At 46.7% G+C, this 17,477-nt stretch overlaps 2 protein-coding genes across 2 annotated transcripts; one reads left to right on the forward strand and one right to left on the reverse strand.

Moving 5' to 3' along the window:
• Positions 1–7,021: 7,021 nt before the first annotated feature.
• Positions 7,022–14,563, forward strand: LOC119282944 (rab GTPase-activating protein 1-like). The gene is made up of 18 exons (XM_037562908.1): positions 7,022–7,302; positions 8,013–8,082; positions 8,151–8,651; positions 8,739–8,927; positions 9,023–9,136; positions 9,417–9,475; positions 9,589–9,655; positions 9,764–9,815; positions 9,924–10,016; positions 10,516–10,599; positions 10,721–11,136; positions 11,288–11,349; positions 11,675–11,744; positions 12,081–12,161; positions 12,244–12,345; positions 13,043–13,176; positions 13,654–13,747; positions 14,088–14,563. The coding sequence occupies exons 1-18, from the start codon at positions 7,259–7,261 to the stop codon at positions 14,331–14,333; spliced, it is 2,478 nt and encodes an 825-aa protein (XP_037418805.1). The 5' UTR covers positions 7,022–7,258; the 3' UTR covers positions 14,334–14,563.
• A 417-nt stretch (positions 14,564–14,980) lies between these two features.
• Positions 14,981–15,744, reverse strand: LOC119308307 (mavicyanin-like). The gene has a single exon (XM_037584441.1). The coding sequence runs from the start codon at positions 15,672–15,674 to the stop codon at positions 15,168–15,170; it is 507 nt and encodes a 168-aa protein (XP_037440338.1). The 5' UTR covers positions 15,675–15,744; the 3' UTR covers positions 14,981–15,167.
• Between the last annotated feature and the right edge of the window lie 1,733 nt (positions 15,745–17,477).

A 17,477-nucleotide genomic window follows, 5' to 3' on the forward strand; every position in this document is an offset into this window, starting at 1 on the left:
TCAACGACACCTGCAAGCTGGTTTTGGAAGTATCTGTGAGTCATGGGGACTCAGCAATCTCACACCCTCGCGATCAAGACTATTTAAGCTTATAGGTAAGGTAAAAGGTATGAAGTGGAGCTGCAGCAAGCGACTAGCATATATGGTGGCTAACATACGCAAATGAGAGCGAGAAGAGAAGGCAAAAGCACGGTCGAACAATTATGATCAAGAAGTGATCCTAGAACAACCTACGTCAAGCATAACTCCAACACCGTGTTCACTTTCCGGACTCCGCCGGAAAGAGACCATCACGGTTACACACGCGGTTGATGCATTTTAATTAAGGTCAACTTCAGGTTTTCTACAACCGGATATTAACAAATTTCCATCTGCCCATAACCGCGGACACGGTTTTCGAAAGTTCAAATCCCTGCAGGGGTGTCCCAACTTAGCCCATAACAAGCTCTCACGGTCAACGAAGGATATTCCTTCTAGCGGGAAGACCCGATCAGACTCGGAATCCCGGTTACAAGACATTTCGACAATGGTAAAACAAATCCAGCAACACCGCCCGAATGTGCCGACAAATCCCGATAGGAGCTGCACATATCTCTTTCTCAGGGCACACTCAGATTGTCCAAGGTACGGGTAGGCCAGCCCAGAGTTGCCCCTGGTGGCCACCGGCAGCTGACAGGTTGGACCAACACTCAGAGGAGCACTGGCCCAGGGGGGTTAAAATAATGATGACCCTTGAGTCTGCAGAACCCAAGGGAAAGAAAAGGCTATGTGGCGAATGGTAAAACCAATGTTGGGCATTGCTGGAAGAGTTTATTCAAGGCGAACTGTCAAGGGGTTCTCATTATTACCCAACCGTGTAAGGAACGCAAAATCCGGGAACATAACACCGATATGACGGAAACTAGGGCGGCAAGAGTGGAACAAAACACCAGGCATAAGGCCGAGCCTTCCACCCTTTACCAAGTATATAGATGCATTAATTAAATAAGAGATATTGTGATATCCCAACAAGTAAACATGTTCCAACAAGGAACAACATCTCCATGTTCCAACAAGGAACAAACTTCAATCTTCACCTGCAACTAACAACGCTATAAGAGGGGCTGAGCAAAGCGGTAACATAGCCAAACAACGGTTTGCTAGGACAAGGTGGGTTAGAGGCTTGGTTCAACAATATGGGAGGCATGATAAGCAAGTGGTAGGTATCGCAACATAGGCATAGCAAAAGAGCGAGCAACTAGCAAGCAAAGATAGAAGTGATTTCGAGGGTATGATCATCTTGCCTGAAATCCCGCAAGGAAGAAGAACGAGTCCATGAAGAAGACAAACTGACGTAGTCGAACGGTTCCTCACAAACGCGACGTTATCGGAACCAACCCGAAGAAGCCACACCGGAAATAAGCAAACAATCATGGTAAACAACCACCACATAAGCATGGCATGATGCACAAACAATTATGATGCATGTCCGGTTTAATGAAGCATGGCATGGCAAAGTGCACAAACAACACTACAAGTTAAGTGGAGCTCAATATGCAACGGGTTGCATATTGACGGAACACCACATTCAAGTTATTTAGTTTGATCTCGTTTATGTACCCAACAATGTTAAATGTTGATTAACATGGCAAGGGGTGAAGCACAACAAAACTACCTATCTAGGCAAGTTTAAATGAGGCCGGAAACAACGAACAACAATTCCGGTAAAACCCCATATCCATATATTAGGTTTGGTACTGTTCTGCCCTAAACCAAATTTTATAGTCGTTAAGCATGCAAAGCAAGTAGACCATGTTAAACTAGGCATTTTTCTACCCCATTTACATATAAAGATTATTTAAAACCGAGCTACGGTTAATTAGTTACGAATTAAATCATTTTAGCAAGCTATATGAGCAAATTTAAACAAACATCATTTTAGACATTTTAAACATGGATGAAAGTGGCATATTATTAAACTAGATGAAATTCTAAGCATTTTTCGTATTAAGTTTGTTTTAATATGATGCGCTGTTTGTGAGTAATAAAATGCATGAAGTTTGAGGGCTTTACTGCAATTCTGCTGTCTCTAGAAAAATACTAAAAACGCAGAGGCAGGAAAAAAAAGGACATGGGCCGAATCTGAGATCTGACCCAACTGCGGAAAAAAAAGAACAGAAAAAAAGGAGGGCGCAATGGGGTTGGCCTCACCATGGGCCAAGGCCCATTCGGTGGGAGGAGGGAGGCCTGGCGCTGGCTTGCGGCTGGGCTGGGCTAGCGAAGGGGAGGCAGGCTGGGCCTCTGGTGATCGAAGGAAGGCAGCCCAGCGCGGTCTTGAGCGAGGCGCGGTCAACGGGGCGAGCGGCTGCGCTCTGCTCGTTGCAGAGGAAGAAGAGCTTGATGCAGGGGCTTGACCGGCAGCGGGACTTGCAGAAGGACGGCGCGATGGGCAGCGACGGTAGACCAAGGCGAATCAAGGTGGTCCAGGACGGCGGGATCCGGGCTTGGGGCGTCCAATCCGGCCGGAGGCGCGTGGAATGAGGGCGGCAGGAGCTCGGAGAAGAACCTGCAGGCTCTGGCGTGGTGCTCCTGACGGGACTCCGGCGAGGCGGCGTCGGAGATGGCCTGCAGACGACCGGATCCGTGGGCACATCCAGAGTCGAAGAGGGAGGTGGTCGAACGAGACGGCAGCGGTCGACGGAGGTCAAAGCGGCAGTGCCATGGCGCTCCTGTACAGAGAAAGAGAGAAAGAGAGATCATGAGACAAGAAGGAGACAGAAAGGAAAAAGGGAAGGGCAGGGGGCGGCCTGGCGGTGGTGGTTCCGGTAGAGCTCCGCCGAGGTCGGGCACCGGTCGTCCAACACAGGAGGTAGCCGGTCTCCAGCGACAGTGAGATGCTAGGCGAGGAGGCGCTCGGGGCTGCGGGCGATGGGTGGAACTGCGGGGCTGCGGAAGGCTCTCTGGGCCGTCGGATCTGAGATCTGACGGTCCAGATCGAGTGGGGGTTGGCTGGTGGATCTAGCCAAGTGGAAGCAGGGGACTGGGCGCATGCGGATTGCGAGGAGAGAGTGGCGGCGGCTGTGGGGTAGGGGTAGGAGCTAGGCTAGGGTTTGGTTTAGCCATATTTGGTATGTAGGTGGAGTATATATAGAGAGAAGAGGGGAGTTTGGATTATCCGATTAAAATTGGATGATCGAGATAAAATAGGTTAGATGGACCAAACAAATAACCGAAGATATGTTAGAGATGTTTGGGGATGATCCGGACACAGCGGTAACGACTGTCCGGGTCAGGTCCAGGACAGATTTCGGACGCGCGCGGGAGGAGGTCCGCGGGCAGACGAGAGAGGTTAGGTAGGGCCTGGCAGTGAGAGTTAGTGCAGAAGGCAGAGGGCTGAGAAGAGAGAAGAGGAGAGGCCCGATGACTGTTTCCGGAGACCGAAAACGCCCGAGGTTTGACCGACTATACTGCCGCTATATTATCCGTTGGGGCGTCAAACGAACTCCGAATGCGACGAAAATTGACAAGCAGCCTACCTATAACATAAAAACACCACACGCCAACTTTCATCCCATTCCAAGAACATTATCCGGCCACTTATAAAAATAATATTCGGACGTGCCGCGGGCGTGTGCAAGTGTATTGGGCTCAGAATGGACAACGGAGAGAACGAGGAGGCCGTGACGGATGCAAGTTTCGAAAACATGATGATGCAATGCACATGATGGCATGATGAAAAGCAACACGCAAGCAAATGACATGGCAACGCCGGCGAATAACTGGAGGACACCTGGCACATCGGTCTCGAGGTGTTACAGGGGGTTCATAGCATTTTATAACAACTAACTGGGCCTTTCTGGGTCAATCAAGTCACCCGGGCCTTGTCGGAATCGGGGCTCCGCAGACCCAAACAAGGTTCGAACTCTGGGACGTGTGCGAAGATCTAACCTAACTGCTGCCTTAAGCTCATCACCCTATGGCTTGGCGTCGTCGAGTTCGTGCGAGCGGGGAAAGAGATGAACATAGAGATTTACCCAGGTTCGGGCCGCCTTGCGGTGTAAAACCCTACTTCTACTTTGGTGGTTGGATTGCCTCGTGAGGAGGATGAGGATGAACTACTACAAGTGTGATGCCTTGGGAGGGCTCAAGATCCGATGGGTTCGATCTCTCTCTACGGTGGAGACTAGCCTATATTTATAATAGGCCCTGATTCTCTTCCCTCATAACTTAGGCAGGAAGGAATACCGCATTGGTCAATTTTGAAGGGGGCAATAGTACATTTTATCCTGACGAAAGGTGGTCTTCGCTTGCAAAGCTTCTGGTCGTGACGCAGTGGTGGGCTCGGCGATGACATCCGTTCTGCCGAGCTCGTGGTCTTGGTCTTGTTGCAATGAAATGGAAACTTTTGGGGGATCCCTTGGGAACTTGCCTCCTTAACACAAAAGAGGAAATTGTCCTGGACTACGCCCGCTGGCACCCGCCTGGCCTTGGTCATCACGACTTATGTCACCATGCGCCTCGTGAGGCTGGGGCTTGCATAGAGATCTCCGCCCCTCCGGAGGCAGGCTCGGGAAGCTGCTCCCTCAGGAGGTCTTGGTGTCATTCGCCTCGCGAGGCCAGGGGCCCTCGCGAGGGTCTTGCCCTTGGGGTCTTGCAACAGGGTTGTATCGGGCCGTCGATGAAGCCATGCGCTGGGCCACAGGCAGGCAGGTCTGGGTACCCACGACCCCAGAACGCTGACAGGCCTGCCACCCACCGAACGATCGAAAATGATCACTAGGAGCCCCCCCTTTGGTGTACAAATCATTCGATGTGGGTCCTCCCTAGCGCCCGAACGACATATATTTGGGTCCATATTTCAATTAAGCTGAAATGAATTGTGGTGTTATATTAGTCGCATTCTCCATGAATAAAAAGATCTCATGCTTTCCTCCTCCCGTCGGTATTGTAGTGTTCGAGCCATTTGTCAGTATTGTAGTGTTTCCTTCCTATTTCACCATCTACAAAATGGGGTATAGATGACATACCCCAACTCATGTAAGATACCGTGAAACCTTGGGCTATGCATGCACAAAACTTAATTTTGAGATATATCTTGGATATCTCTGTGTATCTACAACAACAATAAAATGTAATTTATGGACATGTTTTGAGAAGTCAATATGAAAATGGTTAATTTGACAATTGGATTAAAATAAACTAGAAAACCAAATTTAGTATTGTAATATTGTAGAATCCAACCCTTATACCCCCCCCCCCAACAAAAACTTATATCCAATAGAAAAGATGCATTAAGAAGTCAAATCAATGTAGTGCCAAGCTCAATCTATAGAATTCGACCTCTGTCATGAACTCGTTGGGGTGGCTTGGAGATCCAATTTGAGTTTGGTCTCCAACTGACTATACTATAAATAGCCAATGTCAGGAGTGTGACCAGATGTACCAGAGGGGGTCGCTCATAGAGGTTTTACCGGACTGATGGTGGAAACGCCTCGTGTGAGTGGGTTACAGATGAAATGTGGTAATGACTATCGTAGTATCGACTATGAATCAAATATCCCTTCACCTCCCCCTAGCCTTGCCTTATAAAGGGGGAGGGGGGGAGAGGTAGGCTTTACAAGAACCGACCTCCCCTCCAAGTCAGTCGAGAGGACCCTGGCTTGCACTCCAAGATGGTGTTTATCCGGAAGTCGAACTTCCTATCGAACAAAGAACCCATGTCTATTACCAGACTTCTTGGCCCCTGAGGTTGGCCTATTGACGGGCCTCTTGGCCAATCGGGCAGCCCAGGTACATTACACCGTCAAGCTTCATGGAGGCGACTAAGCGAGGAGCTCCATTACAGTGGTTGGAGGCTTGGAATGAAATGGGATCGGGGACACGACGAATATGTGTTGTTCATGTGAAATGAAAGGGACGACAGAGCAATTACTATAATACCCCCATCAAACAAACTTCATAATGTACAATGCTTTTCTCATATTAACGACCAGAAGAATTTCGACGAGAAAGTACCACCCAATCACCGCAGGAGAACTCTCTTTATTAACCCCAAAAAATCATTAAAAATTCATTTTAAAAAAAACCCAATAAAGCAGATCAATCACCGCATATACCTATTTTATTAGTTTAGGCAACAACAGAAAACTTTAACGTCACTATAGGTAGGTCTCCGAGGGTTTTGAGCGAAGACGACTTTGATTCACACATGAAAGTGCTTCGAAAGGCATTAAAATATATTTGACTCCGTGGCAACGCACGTGCACATACCTATTTTTTTTAAACATCAGTACAGACACAAGCGCTCATATACACGCGCATACACTCACTTCTATGAACGCACACACGCACACCCTGCCCCTATGAGCACCTCCGAAAGACACATCTCCTCCCACTGAATGCGCATCGCCGGAAATCCTGAAATAAATCCAGGAATAAATGCAAGCACCAGGATTTGAACTCTGGTGGGCTGGAGATATCACAGTCCCTCTAACCATCCAACCACATGTTGGTTCGCTGCACATATCTAATTAACTATAAAGGTTTGTGATTTTTTTTGTGTGGACCACATCAAAATGTATTTCATCATCGAAATTTTCAGAATCGAAGTATACACCACTATATACATGGTTATTTTTTTTCAAAATTTCCTGAAACTTCAAAAATCGGGGTAATTCAAAACCTCACATCCAAAAATCCACCATCCCCACCAAACAGGCCCATAGTCGGTGGGGCTGTTTACTCGCTGTCGACCACCGTCAATCCCCCTCAGAAAAAGACGCGGTCGCGGCGGTGTCGAATCAGATCAAGAATTCAACCCCGCCACCACACCGCGCACCAGAACCTGATTGGAGAGCCGGCCAACACGACGTGACACTGACACCGCTCCCCCCGTGCACGGAGAGGATCGGGATCTCGGCCCCCGCCCGCGGTCGCGGTCGCGGCGGACACAAGTCTCACGGAACGGAACAAACCAACCTCCGCTTCCCCGTGCCAACCCGGAAAAAAGAAGGCGCGGCGCCACCCACGAGGCCGGTCATTCCCCAGTGCAGTCCAGTCCCGTCGCCCCCGTTTCGCACTCGAGTCCCGTTGCATCTCGTCCCTTTCCGCCCGCTCCGCGCCGCGCAGACACCGGGCCGGGGAGAGGAGGGGGACCAGATCAAAGCCACCGCCACCGCCACCGCCACCACTGCGTTACTCCCGCCCCACTCCGCTCCGCTCCCCCTCCCCCCGCCGCCGCCGCCGTCTCACGCCGTCGCAGCGCTAGGCGGAGGAGGAGATGAAGCCCAAGAGCCTCCCGTTCATCGCCTTCGAGCACAAGCGGTTCGTGCCCCTCCCGCTCCTCCGCCCGCCCGCCGTCCGGGAGGCCTCTCCTCGGGACTTCCGGGGCGCGCGTCCCGCTTGGTTTCGACGCCCGCGCGCGAGTTTGCCTCGCCCGAATTTTGGCGTGTGCGTGGGCGTTAGGTGGCCGAGGATCTCGCCGCGTCTCGCTCCTCCCTTTGTTCCGTCGCGAGATTTCCGCTCCGCGGGCTTCGATTCCACGTGCTTCCTGCGCCGGGGATCTCGCTGCGGCGCGTCATTTGCTTAGTTTAGTTTTGCGGGTAATGCCGTGCGAAATTGGGTAAATGCCTGGACCGACCGTTTCAGTGTTTACCGAGTCGCAGAGCGTTGGGTGTCTCTGGATCCCATACCCATTTCGGAGGCTGGATTTTGGGCTGCGTGTAGATTGGCTGGGGGCATTTGGGTGAATCGCTGAATTCAGTGGTGTTTGCCTTTCGATAAGATCTGGGGTTCAATTGAAGTGTTGCAACGAGTTTAGGATTCGTAAAAACATTTGGAAGTGCAATTGAGTTGCGGCATGGTCATATTTTACCGAGTACGATTATTTTCTAGCAATTTTTGTCTGGGCGCTGTGTATCTGGGAGAGGATACAAGTATAGAACCTTCAAGTTTTAAGTATTATTTATGCGTATTTATTATTTCTTTGTAAATAGTGCCAGTACTTCATTCCTGATGTTGTGTGATTGAATCAGGGATGCCTATGGCTTCGCTGTGCGCCCCCAACACTTGCAGCGTTACAAGGAGTACGCAGGCATCTACAAGGTATAATATGCATGCCTGAATTATTGTATGTATGTATTGCCTGGTACTGATGGGTGTTGTACTTGCAGGAGGAGGAGGAGGAGAGATCCGACAGATGGAAGAACTTCCTTGAGAGGCGATCTGAGTCGTCTGGACATGATGCGAAGGTTGCACTGTCCGCGGACAAAGTCAAACCTGTAGTTGAGGAGAATCCTGAGAATGGAAGTTCTGAGTTGTTGCATGAGAGGAGTGCACAAGGGACACGTAAGGTTGGATCATGGGAGCCAATTCGGTCATCCCTGGGCAACATCGAGCAGGTGATGGGTCTGCGTGTTGAGAAGAAGTATTTATCTGCTGGCAGGCTGCAGTCAAAGGAATCCACCCATCTTGTGACAGTTGAAGAGAGCAAGGTGTCAGCGGACTCAGATGACGAGTTCTATGACGCAGATAAGGTTGACCCTAGCCAAGAAGTGCAGTCAGGTGATGTGAATGCTGAAATTGGCAACACCAATCAAGAAGAAACTTATTCTTTGAAGGAAGAGTTGGAGTGTCTTGTCCATGGTGGACTGCCGATGGCTTTGAGAGGAGAGGTGCAGCCTGTTTCCTATAGCTTTTCTATTTATTTTGCTAATCTATTGCACGGCTCATTCAGTAGCCCATTGCTTTTGTGATAACAGCTGTGGCAAGCTTTTGTTGGTGTTGGAGCTCGCAGAGTAGAAGGGTATTATGGTAGTCTGCTTGCTTCTGAAGGTGAATTAGAAGATGGCGGCTGTTCAGATTCTTTGGCCTCAGAAGGAGTTGATGAAAGACCTGAAGTATTGTCAGCATTTTCTGCCGAAGAAAAGTGTAAAGGGCAAATAGAGAAGGTAGATGTTGCCATGGAAAAGTATTGTCCTTTTTGTTAAAAATGTGCATCGGGAATGCTAATAGAGGCCAATTTGACACATTTGGGCTCTTATAGGACTTGCCCAGAACTTTTCCAGGTCATCCTGCTTTAGATGATGTTGGAAGAAATGCCTTGAGACGCTTGCTTCTGGCTTATGCTAGACACAATCCAACAGTTGGTTACTGTCAGGTAAGCGTATCTCCATTAATGCCACCCACATATTTCCTCTATGTTGCTGGATGTTATTTGTTTCTCTGAACAACATTTGCTGTAAACTTGTTGTACTCAAAGTCAGATACCCTACTACTGGACCCAAAACCTACTACTAAATGGTTCCAATAAATAATACACGTGACTATAGAAGGCTTGATCAATATTCTGCTGTTACTATGAGATCGTAGACAATTTTTTATGCCTGGACATTTTTTAACTTTTCTCATAGCAACGATTTTTCTGTTGAATACTGTAGGCAATGAACTTCTTTGCTGGTCTCTTACTTCTATTGATGCCAGAAGAGAACGCATTTTGGTACACCCACCATGACAATTTGTTCTACTGTTATCTGGGTTTGGTGTTGCAAACCCTATGATCTCAAAATAGCTCATTTAAATAGTATATTAAATCTCTTTATGGTATAACAGGACATTGGCAGGAATTATTGATGACTACTTTGATGGGTACTTTTCTGAAGAAATGATGGAGTCCCAGGTACTGTGATGTTGGCAGTTACTATCTTTTTCAATGCTTGCATATGCCAGTGCTTGATTCCAAGTTTGATCACTGCTTATGCAAAATTAATGTTTGGTATCCATTCAGGTGGATCAGCTTGTTTTAGAGGAGCTAGTCCGTGAGAAATTCCCGAAATTAGGTTAGCAACTTATTACAAATATAATGCATTATTGGTGCGATGGGACTCATTTAGTAAATAACTGCAAAAAACCCAAAACTTCATGGCTTGACATGCTTCTCAATGCAGCAAATCACTTGGACTACCTCGGTGTTGAAGTTGCATGGGTTACTGGACCATGGTTCCTATCCATTTTCACCAATGTACTTCCGTGGGAAAGTGGTTAGTGTTCCCCTATGTTTTTCAACAGTTGCTGCTTCTAGAAGTACATTTTCTAGTAGTTTACCTTAGTCCTTAGCTAACAATATGAGGTTGCCTCAATGAAGCACATTGATGTCCCATGAGCAAGCCCAAACCAACATCACTTTTAGTGAACATGTGAACAGCACTAATCTGGTGTAACGATTCTATTGATAACAACATCTATGTGATGGAACGTAGATCCATGTGATCTTCATAAGGAGTAGGTCCGGGAGAAGTTGGTGAAGCGGGCCCTCGCCCTCCCGAGAAAGTGTGAAGATGGCCATAACCATGTTTCTCTGATCTTAATGGCTGTCACATAGGAACAATAATATTTTGGTTTCTAATAATCAGTTATATTTATTCTTTATTGTTGTGTAAGCAACGAGCTTGTCCAGTGTAAAAGTCTCATGCATTTGCTCTGTTTTGATGTTGAAAAAACGATACAAATTTATATTGCTTTTCTGTTTGAACATTTCAGTCCTCCGTGTATGGGATGTGCTTCTGTTTGATGGGAATCGTGTGATGCTATTCCGGACAGCCCTTGCACTCCTGGAGTTTTATGGTACAAAGCACAGTTTTGATTTGTCGTACTAACCCCAAAAGGGATTTGATATTATGTCATAAAAAAGTCCATCTCATGAATTGGATTGAGACTGATGTTTGACTTCTTGCTTTAATTGCAGGCCCTGCACTTGTGACTACAAAAGATGCTGGTGACGCAGTTACCCTTTTGCAGTCTTTAGCTGGGTCTACTTTTGACAGCAGCCAGCTTGTCCTGACAGCTCGCATGGGATATCAGTCTGTAAATGAAACAGGATTGCAAGATCTGAGGAACAAACACCGACCATCTGTTATATTATCCATGGAAGAAAGGGCAAAAGGTCTAGGTGTCTGCAAGGAGAGCGGACTTGCATCAAAGCTCTATAATTTCAAACGCGAGCCTGAACCGCTGGTGTCAATAAATGATTCTGCAGACCAAATGAGTGATGTTGCAGACGGAGATGTCAACCCAGAGGGTGATTCTGGAGACATCGATGATATGTATGGTGCCCTGACAGTCAATTCTGAGATTGATTCGATGCCGGATCCGAAGGACCAGGTAGCCATCTCAATCATAGTCCAATCATTAATACTGTATCCAAGTCATTGCAACTTGTGATCCCTCTATTTTTATTTCTACCCCTAGTAGTAGCTCAACAACTCAAGTGGTTGCTGTAATACACTAATTTGTGTTAATTGTATTACTGCAGGTCACCTGGCTGAAGTTTGAGTTATGCCGATTGCTAGAGGAGAGAAGATCAGCTGTTCTCAGGTACATTTTCTGCATTTTCATGATTGATTTTTGTCACGGGTTGCTAACAATCGTTCATAGGTATGTCTGATCTAGTTGCCACATTTCATGGGTGTAGTTTGTTCTAGTGTGCTGGAAGGAACAATTTTGTATGATCACTCCACTTTTAAAATAGTTACAATTGTTCCAAGTAAATATTCCTGGTTTCTTATGCTGTTTGATGGTCCAATTTTCTGCAATGACTTGAAAATCCCAGAAATCTTGCATCATAACTAGTTGAAACTTAACCACACTATGCTTCAGTCTAAGTGTTCCTTTTTAATTATTCTGTTTTTCTGCTATTCAGAGCTGATGAGCTAGAGACAGCATTGATGGAAATGGTAAAGCAAGATAATAGACGCCAATTAAGTGCAAAGGTATAGCTAGATATACCTGCCATTATGTCAATAATCAGATGACACAGTAATATTAAACTTTATAGCTCAGTATTGTTGCCTATGCAGCTATGCCACAGAAATAGCCTTTTCATAGTTTTGTATGTTTAGCTTGTATTTCTATTTTCTGAAGTAAATGCACAGCTAAATAACCATTTCACCCAAATAGAAATTCTGCAAGCTTTCTATTGCATAGGCACTTCAATTTTGTAATGACCATTCACCAAATTATAGTCTCTGCCAGTCTATCATAGTTCATTCGATGACTGATGTATGGTTGAAAAAATAATCTTGCAAATAACAACTCTTCTGTTTTAGGCTGAGCAATTGGAACACGAATTATCTGAACTAAAGCAGGCCCTATCAGACAAGCAGGAACAGGAGCAAGCAATGTTTCAGGTACAGTTTGTTATCGCTTCACAAATGTATCTCTATCTAGTCTTTACTATGACATATTCACTAACAAGGAATCGTATTGAAGCTGGTGATGCGTGTGGAACAAGAACTGAAATTTGCAGAAGAAGCACGCATCTCTGCAGAGCAGGATGCTGCTGCTCAGAGATACGCTGCTAATGTGCTGCAGGTTAATTAGCCAACTTCATCTATTGCGTGTGCAGATCATCTCTGGTTTTCTTATGCATCGCTTGTTTTGTTCAGAACTAAGTCAACTAACTGAAATCCCAGGCACGTGTGTAGCATCAGCATCTGGTAAATAATATGGACAATCATGTTATTAGAGATTTTGGCATATGTATCAACAAAAAAAACATACACTTGTTCAAAATAGTTGCAACATTCGCTCAAAAGATGTCTAAGGGCATCTCGAGCAGGCTCCCCTATTCTTCCCAGCTATGATTGTTTCCCCAACAGGCAAAGGTTTTGATCAGTTACAAAAAACTGATCAAAACCTTTGCCTGTTGGGGAAACAATCATAGCTAGTAGATTTGCTACATCCTGAGTCGAATCACTGTATTGCATGATGGCTCAGGCATACATAATTTCTTTGTAATTATGGGAATGATATTGCCCAGGTCACACATTTAACTTGCACATAGTTGAATATCACAACACACCATATCTTGTGTTCTCAGACTATATGCCGTTATTTTATTGTTTTAACTAGCAATGTTTGCATTAAAGAATCAAACTCCAGTCTCTTTCTCATATTATTTTGCTACCAGTCACAGTAAATATTTGTCAGAATTGATATGCAATGAGGCCAGCTCTATGCTTGCTATACTCCTCATTTAGTACTCATCAGGGTGACAACACGTGTGCAGGAGAAGTATGAGGAAGCTATGGCATCGCTTGCCCAAATGGAGAACAGAGCTGTAATGGCAGAAACAATGTTGGAGGCCACACTGCAATACCAATCTAGCCAGCAGAAAGCACTTTCCCCTTTGCCTTCTCCAAGGTATCTCAGCCTTGCATCTTCGAATGTTTGTAGTACCAAGCGGTCTGCTGCTTATACCTGGCAAAACATCGATATTGATTTACATATCTGATTTTTAATACTATCTGAAGTTCTGAACATCTTTCGTGCTACTATTTAAGGCTCCTAATGTGCAATTCTGGCAACTCCGTTGTAGAAGTTTGATTCCCCACTACCATATTAGCAGTGTACTTAAGGATGCACAGATGATGTGTCCGCAACATCCGCTAAGCTGCTCTCACAGTGTAAATTATAGTAGTGACATCAAAAGGCAATTGTACTAAGCCAGCCACTGGAACACATGATGCGAGTTGTTCTGGCCCGCTGCTTGCATCCCTAGGTGTACTACTATGATAATAAATCTGAGTTAATTAACTTCTGTTTTAAAAGAAGACTACTTAAATTTCCTATCATAGTGTTCCAATGTTGATGTTTGATAGGCTTGTTATTCCCCTGTAGAGCATCTGCACAAGATGATTCATTCCAGGAGCCTCAGTCCAGAAGAATAAACTTACTTGGACCATTTTCACTGAGTTGGCGGGATAAGAACAAGGTAACTTATTCTGACCAATAGACTGACATGAGGTTCCTGATATATGGCCGTGCCAGTTTTGACTAGCTTAAACTTTAAATGGCCCAGCTTGCCTGTCCAATAAACTATTTTAGTTTGCAACTCAACAATGGAGATACTCCCTGTATTTGAGATAAAAGCTACACATGTCAGCATACAATTCTATCATCTCAAGTTCTGAACCACAGAACCACCGTGATATTTTCAAATGGAAGCAATGCGAATTAGTTAAAAGGAGGAAATCCTCCATTCCTTGCAACTCAGGTTGTACCGAGACATTTACCAGGTTATGCACTGACCTGCCAAGATCTGTTCTTTTCAGGGAAAACAGAACAATGCTAGTGACTGCACAGATGCCAAGGTTACAGATGCTTATGATCACAGGGAAGAAGAACCGAAAATAGATGATGGGAAACATGGAGAAACACAAAAACCAGATGGTGAATGGACAGTAGAATCACCCAAAGGAAACGACAAGGCGGAGTCGCTGAAGAAAGACAGAGTCCATATAATCACAAATGATATGAACGGGAGGCATGGACAGTTGCAAGAAATACAATTGGATTGATAGTTACAAGCTCATCCTTTACAGTACATGTTCACCACTGTGGTGTAGGTTGTTGCTGAGGCAACACTGGATGGCTTCAAGTTTTGAACAACCATGTATTCTTTCTCTGCCATTTAGAGGTTTTTTTGTTTCATTACTGCTGTGTAGTTGTATAGGTTCCTAATTCGCTCTATTATTACTTGAGAAAAGAAATTGGCAAGTTATATGGCTGTCCATTAGTTGTCACCTTCTGATGTACTCCCTCCGTCCCAAAATAAGTGACTCAACTTTGTACAAAAATAAGTGACTCAACTTTGTACAAAGTTAGTACAAAGTTGAGTAGTACAAAGTTGAGTCACTTATTTTGGGCCGGAGGGAGTAAATGCATTAGAGGAAACGTAGCAAATGGACAATCTGCGCATTTTCATGCTTTATTGCGAATTATCATCTCTAGAGAAGAGGGCATGCTCGTTGTCAAACTATAGTACATACAGTCACTACTACTGGTGCCAAGTTAGACGTATAGCTTTGATTTAAACAATGATCTGCTGTGCTGCTCACCCACAAGCAATGCTTAGCAAGGTAGAAAGCCACAAGCGTCCATTTGGTTCGGTGAGATAGCAGCCAATTTGAAAATGCAACGCAAGTACTAGCTAGAAGTCCCGCTCTAAAAAAATTAATTGTATGTATTCAACAATAATAACCAGTTAACAATATAGTATAAGCTGGTATGTGTCTGCTGCGGCAACTCAACTTTTTTTTTTGTTTTTTTAGAAGGGGGGAAACCTACAGGCTACAGTCTTTACATCGGTTGAATGCACCGGGCATCATCAGCTAATGAAGAATACATGCATTTCAAGCCATGAGACCGGCCGCCAGCAGGACGACAAGGCCAGATCCTATTGTAGCCCCGGCAGAGGCCGCGGCGGAGGAGGGCGGCGGCATGGCCGGGGCGGGCGACGACGAGGGGGAACCTGGCACGACGTCGATCTTGAGCTTCATGCCGCCGGTGCCGGTGGTGGTGCAGTGGCCAGGGAAACCGCAGATGAAGTAGCGGGTGCCGACGGCCGGAAGGGCGACGTAGGTGAAAAAGCCGGAGCCCAAGGTGGTGATGGGGCTGGTGGCGTTGCAGGAGTCGTAGTCGACCTCGCTGACCTCGAGCACGTTGTGCGCCCCTGGCTGGTGCCTGAAGATGAGCTCGTCGCCCGGGTGGAACTCCCTGGAGGACGCCCAGCTGCCGTAATCGGTGGTGAGGTCCCACGCGCCGCCCGGCTCGCCCACGCGGTGGGTCGCCGCTGACGCGGTGCCCAAGGCGGCGGCCGAGATCACGGCAAGGAGAACGATGGTTTTCATGCCGGCCATGGGTTGGTTGGAGATGGAGGCTGGAATGCAGTGCAAGGCGGCGTAAGGAGAGAAGATGGATGATGCTTCACGGGGGTTGGGTCGGCTGGCTGACGGACCCCCTCCATTTATACACAGGCAAAGCAAGCGCCCAGCCTGGCTGGCACGCGCAAGCGTGATAGGTTGACTGCTGGAATGATAAATTGGAACTCGGGGTTGAATGATCATGTGTGCGTTTGAACTTTGAACGAGTCAATGCTACCTTGTGGCCAGCTGACCATTACACCTCGCTTTCCATCAACTTTCCCGTCCACGTACGCGGTCTCTGCTATGCATGTGCGGACGTGCCTGGCCCACTATAAAATTGTATAGTACTCCGTATATGGCATGCAAGTATGTACGCACATGCTGCCATGGTCGAGCTAAATTGCGAATCCAAGTAAATGCCAAGTTTCGATCACAATTTATACTGACCCGGGGCTTACGGCAAGGGGATCCACTCTCACCGTACCTATTTGTTATCTGTGCCGAGGGGCTATCAGCACTGCTGCATGCTGCCGAGAGAGAGGGGAGGCTCTCGGGTGTCCGAGTGTGCCAAGAGGCACCAACTATCACCCACCTCTTCTTCGCGGATGACTCTGTCCTAATGATCAAAGCAGACAGGAATGAAGCCAGTGAGCTCAGAAGAATTCTGGACCTATACGAGGAATGCTCTGGACAATGCATTAACACAGAGAAGAGTGCAATAATGTTCAGTGCCAATATCCGGGCAGAGCAGAAGGAAATTGTGAAGCAAGATACGGGTATCTCATGTGAAACATGGAACGAAAGATACCTTGGGCTGTCTGTGTATGTGGGGAAATCGCGCAAACAAGTTTTTGCTTATATCAAAGACGCCATTTGGCGACGTATGCAAGGTTGGAAGGAGAGACTCCTTGACAAGGTTGGGAAGGAAGTGCTTGTTAAAGCAGTAGCGCAAGCCATCCCGACATATGCCATGTCATGCTTCTATCTCACAAAGACTCTTTGCGAGGAGATAAGTTCACTCATTGCAAAATTTTGGTGGAGTCAGCAGGATAATGAGTCCAAGATCCATTGGATTGGTTGGGCAAAACCGACACAGTCTAAGGCGCATGGAGGGCTAGGGTTCAGAGATATCCACTCCTTCAACATTGCGATGCCGTCAAGGCAGATATGGCGTCTGATCCAAAGGCCAGAGAGCCTATGCACACAGCTGCTGAAGGCTAAGTACTACCCGAACGACAATATCTTGAACGCAGCACCGAAGGACGACATCTCTTACACGTGGAGGAGCTTACTTCATGGATTGGAGCTGGTCAAACAAGGTTACATATGGCACATTGGTGATGGGTAACAAGTTAACATATGGGAGGATCCCTGTCTGCCGAGAGCTTGGTCGCGACGAGTACAAACACTGAGGAACGGGGTCCTGCTAGACAAGGTACATGAGCTCATAAACCCGCTAACTGGGCAATGGGATGAAGACCTGGTGAGGGACATCTTCGTCCCTCAAGACGCAAGCTTGATCCTTGGGATCCCGCTGAGGGACGGCATGCAGGACTTCATTGCATGTCACTTCGACGAGAAGGGCGTGCATTCAGTGAAACAGGCGTATAAACTCCATGTCAAAATGCATGAGATCACAAATGAGCTGGAGGCAGGCAGGAGCGGAGATGTGCACGGGTCGCTGGACGCTTGCGAGAGCACGTACTGGAGCCGAATTTGGAAGATGCCGTGCCAAAGCAAGATCAAAATGTTCACATGGCGACTAGCACACAACTCACTTGCTCTGCGCACCAACCT

Source organism: Triticum dicoccoides, chromosome 1A (assembly GCF_002162155.2).
Source record: "Triticum dicoccoides isolate Atlit2015 ecotype Zavitan chromosome 1A, WEW_v2.0, whole genome shotgun sequence".
NCBI lineage: Eukaryota > Viridiplantae > Streptophyta > Magnoliopsida > Poales > Poaceae > Triticum > Triticum dicoccoides.